The 14,816-nt window shown below is 38.8% G+C and overlaps 1 protein-coding gene across 1 annotated transcript in view; it reads right to left on the bottom strand.

Moving 5' to 3' along the window:
- LOC136883095 (CLK4-associating serine/arginine rich protein) overlaps window positions 1-14,816 on the bottom strand; it is a 108,735-nt gene that overhangs the window by 26,613 nt on the left and 67,306 nt on the right. Inside the window, exon 13 of the mRNA XM_067155274.2 lies at window positions 5,757-5,823. Within this exon, the coding sequence (XP_067011375.1) occupies window positions 5,757-5,823 (67 nt within the window). The remainder of the gene's footprint in view (window positions 1-5,756; window positions 5,824-14,816) is intronic.

The raw sequence follows: 14,816 nt of genomic DNA, 5'->3' as shown, positions 1-14,816 counted from the left end.
CCTACACTAGTAGAGGTACATAGTACATTACCATTAAGATAGATAGCATTGCAAAGTAATTTGTCTTTACCATAATAACAATAATAATAATAATAATAATAATAATAATCGTATGGCCTCAGCTACCATGTGCAGACATTTCAAGTTGACGCCATCTGGCTGTCTGCTCGTCAATTTTGACGTTCCGTTATACTCTAGGCCCACTAGATGGCAGACCGAGTAAACCGAAACTCTCTTGGGCGTCTGTGGCTGAGATTTAATGAATTTTGTCGGGTAAACACCAAATGCGTCACCAGAGATCTTTTACATGCCGACATCGTACGACATGAAGTGTCGAATGGACTTTTTTCTGCCCTTCAAAAATCCGACTACCTCTGCCGGGTTTGAACCCGCTATATTGGGATTCGGAGGCCGTCACTCTACCACTGATCCACAGAGGCAGCTGTCTTTACCATGAAATACATCGTCGTCGTACATGACTGAATTACTATCAATATATCTTAGTGAAACTGTAATGTACATGAAACCGAAATTGAGTTAATTTCCACGATACATTCTTCCTATATAAAGGAGACCATGTAGCTTATCCACCTTCATTTCAGCCACATAAATATTCAGCAAAAATTGCAAAATCACATTAAAGGACAAATACAATTTTTTAAGTAGAAATAGTCTGGAACATAGATTAGTGAGGTTGGACATCCTGCGCGTCATCATTCAGGAGTCGCTGTTGAACATACTGTACTTGTCAAAACTAGTAAGTTTCTATTTTACACAATAATAGTGAAATGTTGATGAAGACGACATACACCCAGCCCCCGTGCCAGAGAAATTAACCAACGGTGGTTCAAATTCCCCACCCTGTCGAGAATCAAACCCACACCCTGTGACCAAAGGCCAGCACGCTAACCATTTAGCCATGGGGCCAGACAATAATAGTGAAAAAGCATGTTCACTGCAGCTATTGTTGACAGGATATTTCTTCTCTTTAAAGAACAATGAGTACCACGAATTAATATCCTGTTTTGTTGATTCCTGTAAACTTTGTATGTACGGTTTTGGTTCGCCAGTTCCTAGCGTATCTACTGAATGAAAACTTTGTAGACCAATGGATTCAGTTTTATGTTTATTGCCTTCAGTCGTCACGACAGTTTTTTCAATGACAACAGTCGCTCAATTACAAATCCTGTCAAACCTAACCTAACCCTGCGACAATCAGTGGTTTTCGATGGATCACTACCTAACCGGTCATTATAATTTGTTTTCGGTGGATCACAACCAAACCTGTCCCTATCAGTGGTTTTCGGAAGAATACAGTGGTTTTGACACAAGTCAATACAGACTCTTGAATCAATGTGTGAAAATGGGAAAGTGTAGAAAACCCTCTTCAGGAATGCCAATCTCTAAGTCCATAGTCTTTTCAGCGTTGTCACACAGCTGAAATTCACTTTAGAAGTAATTGTAAAAAGTCGTATATAGGCTCTACAGATACATAGTACATTACCAATTCCATCTCGATTGCTATGATACGCACACTGCATAGCGGTTTTGCTCTATAGATAAATCATATTATAGTGAAAAAAAATTTGTTTAAAAAAAAAATCTGTCTGGCATGAAGGTCCAGAAGGAAAATACTTTCATTGAATTCTTATTTATGTGCTCACCACCCTAGTAGGTTTAAATAAACCTTATAAATACGTTGTAAGACCCATTCTCGAATATGGATCTGCATGTTGGTTTAATAAATTCCCTAGAGAAAGTTCAAAGAAGAGCGATGCGTTTCGTAACTGGGTATAGAAGGAATACCATTAATTGGGAAAGTCTTGAATCTAGAAGAACTAGAGCTCGCCTGCGTGGTCTTTATAAGAGCTATACGGGAAGGGCTGCTTGGAGTTGTATTAGGAATAGGTTATAACCTCCCTCATTGTATCACTATTTGCAGCGATAGCCAGGAAGCGTTAAAAGCACTATGTGCAGTTAAAACAACATCAAAAATGGTATGGGAATGCCAAAGGATGTTAGATCAGCTGTGTGAATTTAGCTCAGTTACCCTATTACGGGTCCCTGGGCACACAGGTATCAGTGGAAATGAAGAAGCTGACAAACTAGCGAAACAAGGCTCAAAAGGTCCTTTTATAGGACCAGAGCCCTTCCTGGGAGTGTCACTCCGAAGCGTGAAACTGGTAATATCCCAGTGGACAAACCAGTCTCACTTAAGACATTTGGAAGAGGTTAACTATAGCAAGGCAGGCACGTGAACTTATCAAAGGGCCTAGCCAAAGTTATAAAAAGGTCCTGATAAATTTGAATAGGACCAGAATGCGAATGGTAGTTGGACTGTTGACAGGCCACAATACCTTACAGAGACACCTACACATCATGAAAATCAGTCAGGATCCGATGTGTAGAAGATGCGGTAGGGAGGAGGAGACCTCCGCGCATGTGTTATGTCAGTGTGAGGCTCTTGCAAGCACTAGACATCGATACCTTGGCTCACATTTTGTGAGCCTGGAAGACATCAGGAATGCCAACATCCGGGCACTGGTATCCTTTATAGGAGCACTAGGTCTGGACTAGGCAAACCCGTTTAAGGGACACAAAGGGTCTTCACAGACCTACGTGTGGAGCCCTGCGAAGGCAGGGTTCACCCATTCTTTATCTATCTATCTATCTAACCTCCCTCATACTTATCGAGAAATTATCATAAGCATAAAATTAGGGCCAGAAACCAGCATACGGATGTATTGGAAATAATTAAATTGTGTATGAAACTGTACATGATGCTGGATTTAGAATGACTAGTAGTATTTCTTGTAATATTTTTTTCCATGGAATTCCTTTTTGTACTTGAGTTGTTGTAGTTGTTGGGTGGTATGATTTAACTTTATTATCACTTGTAGTGTTAAGCTAGTAGTAAGTTCAATCTATAGTATTGTAATTTGTAGTGTTAAGTACTGGAAATACTTAAGTTGTGTGTGAATATGTATATAATGACACTGGATTTAGAAAGTTTAATTAGTAGTATTTCTTGCTTGTTGTAATGTTGTTGTTGTTGTTGTTGTAGGGTAATTACGGTTTAACTTCACTTTATTATCACTTATAATGTTAAGCTAGTAGTAAGGTCAACCTATAATATTGTAAGCCAAATTGTTAAGCACTGTAAATACTTAAGTTGTGTGTGAATTTGTATATGATGTTGCTCGATTTAGAATATTAAACTAGCAGTAATTCTTGTTATATTTTCCTTCCATATATCTGCTTCTTGTACTCTTGTTGTTTGTTTGTTTGTTTGTTTCTTTGTTGTAGTTGGGTAATTATGTTAACTTTATTATCACATTACTGTAAGTGACCGTTGCCACCGGGGTATTTCCCATTTGCAATTTATTAATAATAATAATAATAATAATAATAATAATAATAATGAGTGACAGAGGTTTAACGTAATTTGGAAGGAATGTTTTGCGTATGATAAATGAGTACCAGTTAACTATTGGGGGCAAAGGCGGTCATGCGTTGAGCTAACCACTCCACCCCACCCCACCAAGTGCCAACGTCATGGATAGTGGAAGCCTTCACCTTCCCCCTTTCCAATGGCTTTCATGGTTTGTACGGAGATGACTTTGCTTTTTGCTTTTTAAATATTAGTATTCATGTTTATTATGTTTGTTTATTCATACCCCTGCTTTGTAATTCAGTGACCATGGAATGGCTCTAAATGTTGTAAATTATATTTATATTTACTTGTATTTATTTCCTTTTTCCTTATTGCACACGTTTGTTGTTGTTATTGTTATTACTACTACATATCGCTTAACATGTAAATAAACTAATATTTAATGCAGTAAATAATGCTTATCTCTTCGGATTCATTTCTTCGTTGCGTATTCGTTTTGCTATGACAACATGACTTCTTTATGATATAAATAAATATAAAATAAAAGTATTTCTTCCCAAACATATTTGTTATACGTGCACCAATCAGAGAACCAACTAGGGAAGTACCTCTTACTAAGGTGCATAATGTTTTTGCATACATGTATAATTGAAGAATTGAAGATCCATATACAGGTAAGTGGGTCGCCCATGTGGTAGGCCTATTACGCGTCATAGGAAACTGAGTGAACTGGCTGTGCAGTTTGATCACATTGCTGTTAGCTTGGTTTCAGGAGATGGTGATGTATTCGAACCCCACAGTTGGCAGGTCTGAAGTTTTTTTTTGCCCGTCATTTTCATTTCAGGCTAGTGCTGTGTCTGTACGCTTATTTACATCTTAAATCCTAGCCCTCTTTCCTATCCAATTCTTGCATCACAACCTGTCTTCATGTGATTTAAGCCAATATATATGTAAAAATCTGGTAATGTTGTAAGCTTGAGATACACCAACTTGTAAGCTGAAAATATGTTTAAAATGCCAAATGCCGAAAACCGTAAAAGTTCTTAGTGGGATGTAAAGCTGTTAGCATTATTATTAAAAGGAAGGACATATGTCTTATGTGGTAAGTCCTTGAACTTGCAGAAACCGCAATGAATTATTCAATCTATATTCCCTCCCCCCTTTCTTTAAGAATGCAGTTATAGTAATGCATACATCAGAATCAGAATAAAGGCAGGAAATGTTTAACATTATTTTAAGCGAGTGAAGGAGAGAATGTATGACTAGCTCATGTTGGCAGATTCGAGTTCGGCGGTATTTGAAAGTGCTCAAATACTCCAGCCTCATGTCTAGATCTACTGGTACATAAAGAACTCTTGCGGGACGAAATACTGGCACCTCGGTGTATGTGAAAACGATAGAAGTAGATAGTAGAACTAATATTCAATTCTGCAGTGAGCTTGAAGCTGACCTAATTTCCGTTCACGTAGCTTGGCACATTAGTATTCCTATATGTTTCCTGATAACCGTGAAGATATAACCAGCCTGCAGGCTGAAAATATGCCCAATCTCTCTCCTTAGGCTACGGGTTACCGGTATTGAAGAGAGAAGGAAATGTTCGCGCAAAAGAAAGGGAAGTCATTGGACTTTCGAAAATCACACTGCAAAGACTTATTAAACAAATTGCATCGTTTAACACGCCCCTATTTTCAAGAATATGGTTATAGTACGCCTACTGCATATCAAAATAAAGACAGATATATGTAACATTAATTTGAGTGAGAAAGGGTGTTTATTTCCTAAATTTCTCATTGAGCGTGGAAACCGACTTAATTATGAATATCTTGATTTATTTCATCTTAACTTTTATCATTTACTAGGGTAGGGAAACATTTATTATCGGTGTTTACATTGAGGTTAGTTTGTTTGGTTATGTCTGGTGATTTTAATATGTAACCAGGCAGGTTGGCAGCAGTGATCAACCATTACAAAATAGAGAAAAGAAGAGCATCGGGCGGCGATATTTACTTTCTGGGGTATTTCGTTACGTGGCTATTACTATACAAGAGGTCCTTTTTCAGAAGGCTGACATAGACTGCTTTTAACATTATTATCAAGTTCGTTTCGGTTCCAATCACTTTTAAAATCAATATCAGCTGGCAGAGAAAGAAACACTCTATTATAATACAAAAAAAAACCCGAATATTTATATTTTCGATCTCAACCACTTAATTTGCTAGCAACTGAAAATATTACTTCTCCGACAAGAGGTCCCTTTTTGCTTTCCACCTCACAAATAACATTCTGTCACTTTCTTATTGCACTGCTCCTTCATATTCCAAAGTTCTTTTACGGTGTATGCACATACATGAAATGTACTCACACTGACGATTCAGCAGGACCTGCATCTTCTTCTTAAGCCGCTCCTGGGGTGTGAGCTTCTGCTGTGGCTGCAAGACACAACTAAAATTAATATATTGCCTTCAGAACTTACAAGGATTTTACCATATCCCATAGAGAGCAGGAAGAAAGGAGAAACTCTGGCAGGAGGACTGGAGCGTATTGGTCTGACAGAAATAGCAAAGGGATCCAGCCTACTTATAAATCTCTACTACAATAACAGCACACATTCTTCAGCAGTTCCTGTAGCATTCCTCAAGAGGAGGAAGGCTGGAGGCCGATCTCACAGTAATGATCGGATTTTTATACAGCTAATAATAAAATAGTTCACGCCCTCTTAACCAACTGACTCTGTGAATATTATCGCTTCTGGTAAGCTTGGGATACGGTTGAGCAGCAAAGAGAATCATCTGCTATGGATGCTGAGGAAATTATACGACTTAAAAAAAAAAAAAACAAACCCGCATTGGTTTACTTTCAGTAAATTCAGTTTCATGTGTTAAGTTCATTTTATTGGTATTATTGTTTTCGATAGTTTAATGACAGAATTTGTTTTTATCGAAGAGAATGTTGTGAAGTGAAAAATGCAGCTATTGGATTTGATATTTTATATCATAGCAGACCGTCACGTTACATATGGTATTTATTACTGTAATTTAAAACAACTTTATAAGCTTAATATGTTTAAAACATAACAAAACATCTTACTTGAAAATATAGTACTGCACTATAAATGATGCATAAGCCCTTTTAATATTTTCAATGTAACCAGTCATTTTATTGTCCGAACAGAGGCCCTGTCCCAAGCAGATTAGTTAAAACGGGATCCACTGTAACGCTAATAATAAAAAACATAGCCTCTACTACCTATTAAAAACCTTTCCCATCTACAGTGCGTCAGCAGAATTCAAAGATCAAAATTCTACATTTTTTTATGACCAACATACAAAGTCTTTGTTTTTTCCAAGAGATCTTCATAAAAATGATCAGATTAAAAGAGAAAGCAGTATATTTGCTTTTGAAAAAAATTCCCTACCAAAAGCTGTTTGAGATGACAAATGAAAACAAATTACCTAATGACAATTCGATAAATCTTTAAGAACCTACTTCTTTGAAACGAGTAGATGCACTATGAACAGCAGCTAATTTTAATAGACTGATCTTTATTGTGATTATTTTTTCTTTGCGTTTAGGCCATCTGCAGACCACGGTGCTTGCTTGAGTTCTGTGTTTTTGTCGTCGTCTGTCTCTTTTGGCGTACTGGATTGTGTTCTTAGCGGCATCTTGAGCCTTCCTGTTGGCCCACTATTCCTTCATTTTCTCGCTGAATTCTTTCCTGCGCTCCTCTGATCAATTCCCGGCTCCTTTGTGGCTAGCTGATGTAAGGGATGTTAGGAAAGGTTTAGTTTTGACCATTAAACGATATGCATTCTTGTCAGTTATGGCAGCTTGATTAATATTAAGTTCTGCAATATCTTTGTCCACTTGCTTAGTCCAGGGGAATCCAGTAGCTTTGCCTTTGTCAGCAACCTTGAAGATCTTATGGGATAATCTATTAGGATCCATTCTGTGTAGGTGTCCATAGAAAGTCAGACGTTTTCTTCTGATGGCATCTATGAGGTTTTCTTGATGCTGGTAGAGTACATTGTTGGGTTTGTACCATTGCCTTCCATTTGGTAGGAACTTTGGCTCTATTATTCTTCTCAGGAATTTCCATTCTTGCACTTCCAGGGCTCGCAGTGGGGTCTTTTTAGTTAGGGATAGGCATTCTGCGGCATAGATGACTGATGGTCTGACTACTGCATTATAGTGTCTCAGTTTTACATTCTTTGATAAATGCTTTGAGGCATACAGTTTTCTGCAGGCATGGTAGGCCTTGTCTAATTTGATTTTCCTTTGTTCAAGAGCCATCGTTTCACTTAGGTCCTCCGATAACCAAACTCCAAGGTACTTCACATTTTTAGCTCTCTTGATATGCTTTGTATCACTGACTCCCATTGTTGTAGGGGCATCTTTGATGTTGGTGATAAACTCGGTCTTGTTGATCAAGAGACCTGCTTTAGCTGCTATAGAGTGCAGTGTTTGAAACCGCATAGTGGCCTCATGAATGTCGTTTGCTAATAAAGTAAGGTCATCAGCAAAGGCCACGCATGGAATCCTCAAATTGTCTGCTTTAAACCCCATCTTTAATCTCGTGTTTTCAGGTATGATTTTTTCCAGGGCACAGTTAAATAATATGCATGAGATACCATCTCCTTGTATCACCCCTGTTTTGATTGTGAAGCTCTCTGATAATTGACCTCTAAACTTAACTTTGGAAGTGGTGTTGTGCGGGGTGTCTTGCACCAACCTATTAATTTTTTTGTTTAGTCCCAGTTCTCTTAAGGTGTTGAAGAGTGTGATTCTATCCACGGAGTCATATGCCTTCTGGAAGTCAACAAAGATAGCTACCCACTGTCGGCATCTTTTCTTGCTATACTGAAGGATGGTCTTCAGATTTTGTATCTGTTCAGCACATGACCTTGCAGTTCTGAACCCTGTTTGATATTCTTCTAATTCTTTATCCCGTTGGCTTGTTATGTGCCATTCCAGAATCTTGAAAAAAACTTTGTACGATACTGCAAGGAGTGATATTCCTCTACAGTTACTGGGATCTGTTTTGCTTCCCTTCTTATGAATTGGGTGGATAACGGCTGATAACCAATCATCTGGGAGCCTTTCCTTAGCCCATATGTCCAGGATTACTTGCCTGAATGTTTGCTCACCAGTTTGTTTCAACATTTCTGCTATTATTCCGTTTTCTCCAGGGGATTTGTTGTTCTTGAGAAGTTGAATGGTCTCTCTGATTTCTTCACAGGTGGGAGGAGGGATGTCTTTGGCGTTTGGGTTAGCTGGTTCTCTAAATGGAAGGTGCTGCACAGGTTCTTCAGCATTCAAAAGTCCTTGGAGTATTATTTTTATTATTATTATTATTGTTGTTGTTGTTTTAAGAGGCAAAATAACAGTATTACCAGCACATCTAAACACATTAAAGGAAACTGGTAAAATCATAAATAAGTTTAACTAGTAAATCTGGAAAGGGGGTGGGAATTACAAGTAATAAAATGGATAGTGATACAGATAAATGCACATTTCCTGAGCCCCACTTAAGAAACAAAGTAAATTACGGGAAGCAGGAACAATTTTTTTGGGCACTGAGAAGAACTGGAATTATGTGGAGATTGTCCTCCTGTTGCTCCCTGATGTGCCCTTATGTCTATCATATTGTGAGATCCCATCTTTCTATACACGATGTGATTTGCCACTTGTTTACAAACTTTTTAAAATATTCTTCTAAAGTCCCAGAGAAAATGGTTTCGAAAATTATGGTTTACTGTAATGATTCAAGTACATGTAGCTCATATCACAGAGATGTTTAAGTACAGAACAAAAATGGCTAGCAGGTCCGAAGTTGCAGCCTTCCAATTTCAAGTCGGATGTTCTACCAATTGAGCTATGGTGGCCTAGGTCATATTAGTGTTGGAAAGGATCTAATCTGCAGGTCTGGCACTACTGCCATCACCTTAGATCAGTGTTGCTCTCGGCAGCGGCTCAGAGATGACGCATGTCTGGCTGGCTACCCACATAACTGCCTTTCTCTGCCAGACATACTCCCCACCACGCACCTAACTGTGTGTGACTCTGGGTTGCAACCACCGTGTGCAATCTGCCTGTATGTGCAACACAAGTATGTCGGAGTTATAAGCTAAGAGCTCTCATGGTGCAGGTAATACCTGCCGAACTGTGATTCAACTCGCAGTGGGAATCAAAGTATCTGCTTACAGAGATTTTGAAGGGACCATTGCGTTTGTGCTGTAATGCGGTACTGGAACTGGAATACAAAACGTCACTCTGTCCTTCAACGTGAACATCACTACCAGCATCTTACAGGTCCTGACAGAGAACAGAAGGCTGAAGAGCTGCACTGTCCGTCCAGGTATGGTCGTTTTTACATTCATCTGCTTTTACATGCAGTACATCACAATTCACAGTTTATATCAGTCACAATATTTAAGAGGAGGACTAACAGTTGCTGCTGTTCTGGGGTATGGTGCACTTACTATCTCACTGGATGTTGTCTGGCAAATTATGCACGGCCCTTCATGGATGGTGAATAATCATCGAAGAGTGCAAGTTACTCGCCTCCACGGTTTTACGCACACTTATTCTGTTACTCTCGATGAAAGCACAGGTGTAATGGACAGCGCTCAGCCAACCATATTTGTGCCTCGAGTTGAATGAGTTAACAGTTACAGAAGAACTGCCAGACTTGATCCCCATGCACAACACCATTGAAAGATTTATTTAACTGCCTTAAAGAGACCTTTCTTAATTTCAGTCCAAAATGGGAAAATCTGTGTAACACTGTGTGCGACTGATGAAGCAGAAGCTATGGTTGTTATGAATTTGGGAGCAGTGGTGTGTAAACAAGAAAAGTGTGTGATATTGGGACTGGCATCATCACAGTAATAATAATAATAATAATAATAATAATAATAATAATAATAATAATAATAATAATAATAATAATAATAATAATAATAATAATAATAAATACTAACTCTCACCAACACAACCTCCCAAGTAAAATTCATGGGAAATATATCTGAAAAATTTCAGATAAAAACTGGTGTCCGACAAGGAGATGAACTTCCTCATTACTCTTTAACATAGCCCTGGACAAAATTATGAGAGAATGGGAACAAGCTCTAAAAGCTCACAGAAATTGGCCACCATTAAGTATGACAAGAAAACATGTAAAAATCTCCAGTCTCGCTTTCACAGATGATCTTGCGCTCCTCGCAACAAACGAACAACAGGCAATCATCCAAATCGAAACCCTCAAGAAATTGTCCAGAAAAATTTGGCCCACAAATCTTCTCAAAAACCAAGGTCATGTGCAACCACTGTAACCTCCAGAATTCGAACATGAAATTTGGCACAATTGAAAAAAAGTAACCAAGTTTTGATATCTTGGAGAAATTGTGGTACCAACAGAAAAAGAATAGAGGGCTCTCAAGGTCCGCATCCAAAAAATTAAAAGAACCCTCGGCCAAACACAAAATATTTACAATAAAAATGCCTCTAAATCTTCACCAAAATTTGACATTACAATGCTGTGATCAAACCTGAAATATTATATGCAAGTGAAACAATGGATCTCTACAGAAAAACAGTACTCATAGACATCCTGAAAGAGGGACGTAAAATCATCAGAAAAATTCTCAGCCCAAAACTGACTGACAAAGGATACCGACTGCAATCTCGTACAAAAACCGAGGAGCTCTCAAACCTTGTGGCTGACATCAGAAAAAGATGGCTGAAATTCTATGGACACATCAAACGTCGTCCAGAAAACAGACTGACAAGAATCTTACTAGAGGCAACAGAAAACATTAAAACAAATAGGTGGACATCGGAAATCCGACAAGACCTGGAAAAGTCAGGAATCAAAGTGGCCGACACTGCAGACCAAACCTGCTACAGAACGAAAATCAGCAAGTGGGAAGTAGAGTTAGAGAGAAACCACAAGAGGAAGACAGGAGCCAAGTGGAGAACGAAGAACCATGGTGAGAGAAAAATTGAAGGCTGCCTGGCAAACAAGTAAATGCACAACTTCTAAGTGAGCTTTGTGTTATCTGTTTTCTGGTCTATTTTTGCATTTAATAAGAGTATTAATAGTAATCAGTTCTCTACCTAGGACAGTTTCAAAGGGCATTTTTACACACCACCTGACTAATATAACCGAGATATGTGCTAGTTGCATAATATTAACATATATTTGAGTCATTGGGTATTACAAATTAAAATATAAATACTGTAAAACTGTTTATTTAAATGATAAATCTCTTTATTATTTTGAGCATATGTAATTGCATCAAGTACATCAGAATTTAAAGGTTTACCTTGACTATCATATATTGTTGTGCACAAGAGGTGCCTCAATTAGCGTGAAATCGCATGCGAGCACTCGATTGCACATGAAGTCACAAACCCATATGGCACTCCACAACAACTGAGTGGTAAGCCAAGGTGTTACGTGTTCTGTCTGAGCAGAACGCTAGAAGTTCAAAATATATTTCTTTTTTTACAATGGCTAGGGCTAGAAGTGGGAAGGAAGCAGCAATGGCTTTTTCCTAAGATATAAAGATGGGAAAACAGGGCTGCCGACAGTGGGGTTCGAACCCACTATCGCATGCAAGCACTCGATTGCACATGAAGTCACAAACCCATATGGCACTCCACAACAACTGAGTGGTAAGCCAAGGTGTTACGTGTTCTGTATGAGCAGAATGCTAGAAGTTCAAAATATATTTCTTTTTTTACAATGGCTAGGGCTAGAAGTGGGAAGGAAGCAGCAATGGCTTTTTATTAAGATATAAAGGGCTGCCGACAGTGGGGTTCGAACCCACTATCTCCGGAATGCAAGCTGTCATCTACACGGCCACTCGCTCGGTCAAGTTCAAAATACTCCATTATGTCTTGTTCCTGATAACAACACTAAAAGAGATCAATTTTGCACTTAATGTTTACCTGTCTGGTATTACTGTTAATACCCTGAGAGAAATAAATTGAAATTTTATCATATTAACTTTTTACGTAGTATTCCCCACCCGGCTGACGAAAATTTCTGGGGAGAACACTGATGATAATAATAATTGTGTAGCCTCAGCTGCCATGTGCAGACATTTGAATTTGATGCCATCTAGATGCCTGCTCATCAATTTAGACATTCCGTTTTACTCTAGGCCTCCTAGATGGCAGAGAGAGTAAACAGAATCTCTCTTGGGCGTCTGTGGCTGAGATTTAATTAATTTTGTCGGGTAAACACCAAATGTGTCACCAGAGATCTTTTACATGCAGACATCATATGACATGCAATGTCGATTAGACTTATGTCCGCCCTTAAAAAAATACAAAAACCTCTGCCAGGTTTGAACCCTCTATCCTGGGATCTGGAGGCCGACACTCTTTACCACTGATCTACAGTAGCAGTGTTACAATGCCTTATTCATAGAGAAAACCTTTATGCTAAAACTGTGAAGCTTAACAATGTTATGAACATCACCTGTAAAACAGTTACGTATTTAGAATCCCATGGCCAGATCCACAGGTAATTCGAAGCATTTTTGGACAATATGGACACAAGAGTATGGAGACATTCCTCACTACTGCAAAATGTGCTGGCTTAGCCACAGTAGAGATTTAAGTAGATATTTTAGTGTACTTCAGTAGATTAAATCACTCATGCAGTTAAAAAGTAAGCCAATGTCAGAGCTGGACAATGCTCAATAGGTACAAGATCATGCCTTCCTCACTGGCCTGATGACTCCTCTGAATAGCTCTGCAGGGCAAGACCTCCACTAGTGCAATCGTTTTTTTTTTTTTCAACAAAAGATACAACTATTGCATAACTATCTGGAAGAACAGAATGTCATCCAATTTCCTCAATTTCCAATTTCCTAACACCCACCAAAGCACTGTGACCGTAGCTCCTGTCAGTCCTCGTCCCAGACCTGGCTCCAAGCCTCCGAGGAAAGCATTTTTTCTGAATGCCACTGCCTTAGATAAATTGTAAAATTTAAAGCAGCCCTTGATAAAATTCCACTGAGAAAGCCTGCTCTAGTAAGATCTTTATGTGCAATCTGATTACAAAGTTCAGCACCAGAGATGTAAGGTCCACCCGATGCCTTGAGAAGTTTTGTTTTAAGTCTAAGACTTTTCTACAGTACGATAATTTTAATGTTATCTTACATATTGTCACCTATCATCAGGACTAAATGGTTAAATGGTTAACGTGCTGGCCTTCGGTCACAGGGGTTTCTGGTTCGATTCCCGGTAGGTCGGGAATTTTAACCATAATTGGTTAATTTTGCTGGCACGGGGGCTGGGTGTATGTGTCGTCTTCATCATCATTTCATCCTCATTACAACGCGCAGGTCGGCTACAGGTGTCAAATAAACTTGTCCTCAGACACTCCTGGTACTAAATCGCCATTTCATTTATTGCAAGACTTCAAGAATGAGTTCTTGTTTATGTTCTTCTATATGAATTTTTTTTGTTATGTTTTTTTAATGTTACGACAAGTTAAAACGTTTCAAGATTAATCTTTCATGTGGACTTTTAGTGCAGTGTATTTTAGAGTATTCTATAAACTTCATATTAATTTTTCAAGACTGAAAAAGGCCAGTGGGGCAGAAACATGTACCTTTAATGTGATTTTACTTAAAATTTTCTTTTAAGACACATTTATTGTATTGACCAAGGCAGACTAATTACATACGGAATATTTGGAACATTGCGAAGTTAATGCGGATGATTTGTTACTGGATAGCGGTAAGGAATTTAGTTCCGAGAGTAGTAATGAAATGGCGTATGGCTTTTAGTGCCGGGATATCCCAGGACGGGTTCGGCTCGCCAGGTGCAGGTCTTTCTATTTGACACCCGTAGGTGACCTGCGCGTCGTGATGAGGATGAAATGAGGATGAAGGCAACACATACACCCAGCCCCCGTGCCATTGGAATTAACCAATTAAGGTTAAAATCCCCGACCCGGCCGGGAATCGAACCCGGGACCCTCTGAACCGAAGGCCAGTACGCTGACCGTTCAGCCAACGAGTCGGACCCGAGAGTAGTGAAGAAATTATTCTAAACACATTCCCTGGATCACTGCAGGTAAAGAAGAGAGTTGTTTATTTGCTTCTAATGGCACTGTCTAATTTTAATGCTGCAGTGAATGTGGTAGTAGATGAAACTAGGTATGATGACAATGATGTCTCTGTAGAACATTTTAAGGAAATATCTCCCAATAAACCTGACGTTCTTCAACCTCCTGTCTCCTTCACGGACCTTCCTGAAACTACACATGCCCCTCCGTCGGATTCTCCACTCGTCATACTTCAATTTATTTTTCACTTTCTCTCTGCTAAACCTTATGGTCAGACAGACCAATCGCTACACTGACCAACTTCTTACATGTCGCCTAATTCCCAATCTCAATCTT

The sequence above is a fragment of the Anabrus simplex genome, chromosome 11 (assembly GCF_040414725.1).
Source record: "Anabrus simplex isolate iqAnaSimp1 chromosome 11, ASM4041472v1, whole genome shotgun sequence".
NCBI lineage: Eukaryota > Metazoa > Arthropoda > Insecta > Orthoptera > Tettigoniidae > Anabrus > Anabrus simplex.
Note: the sequence above shows the minus strand (reverse complement) of the source record. Positions and strands in the feature narration are given on the sequence as shown.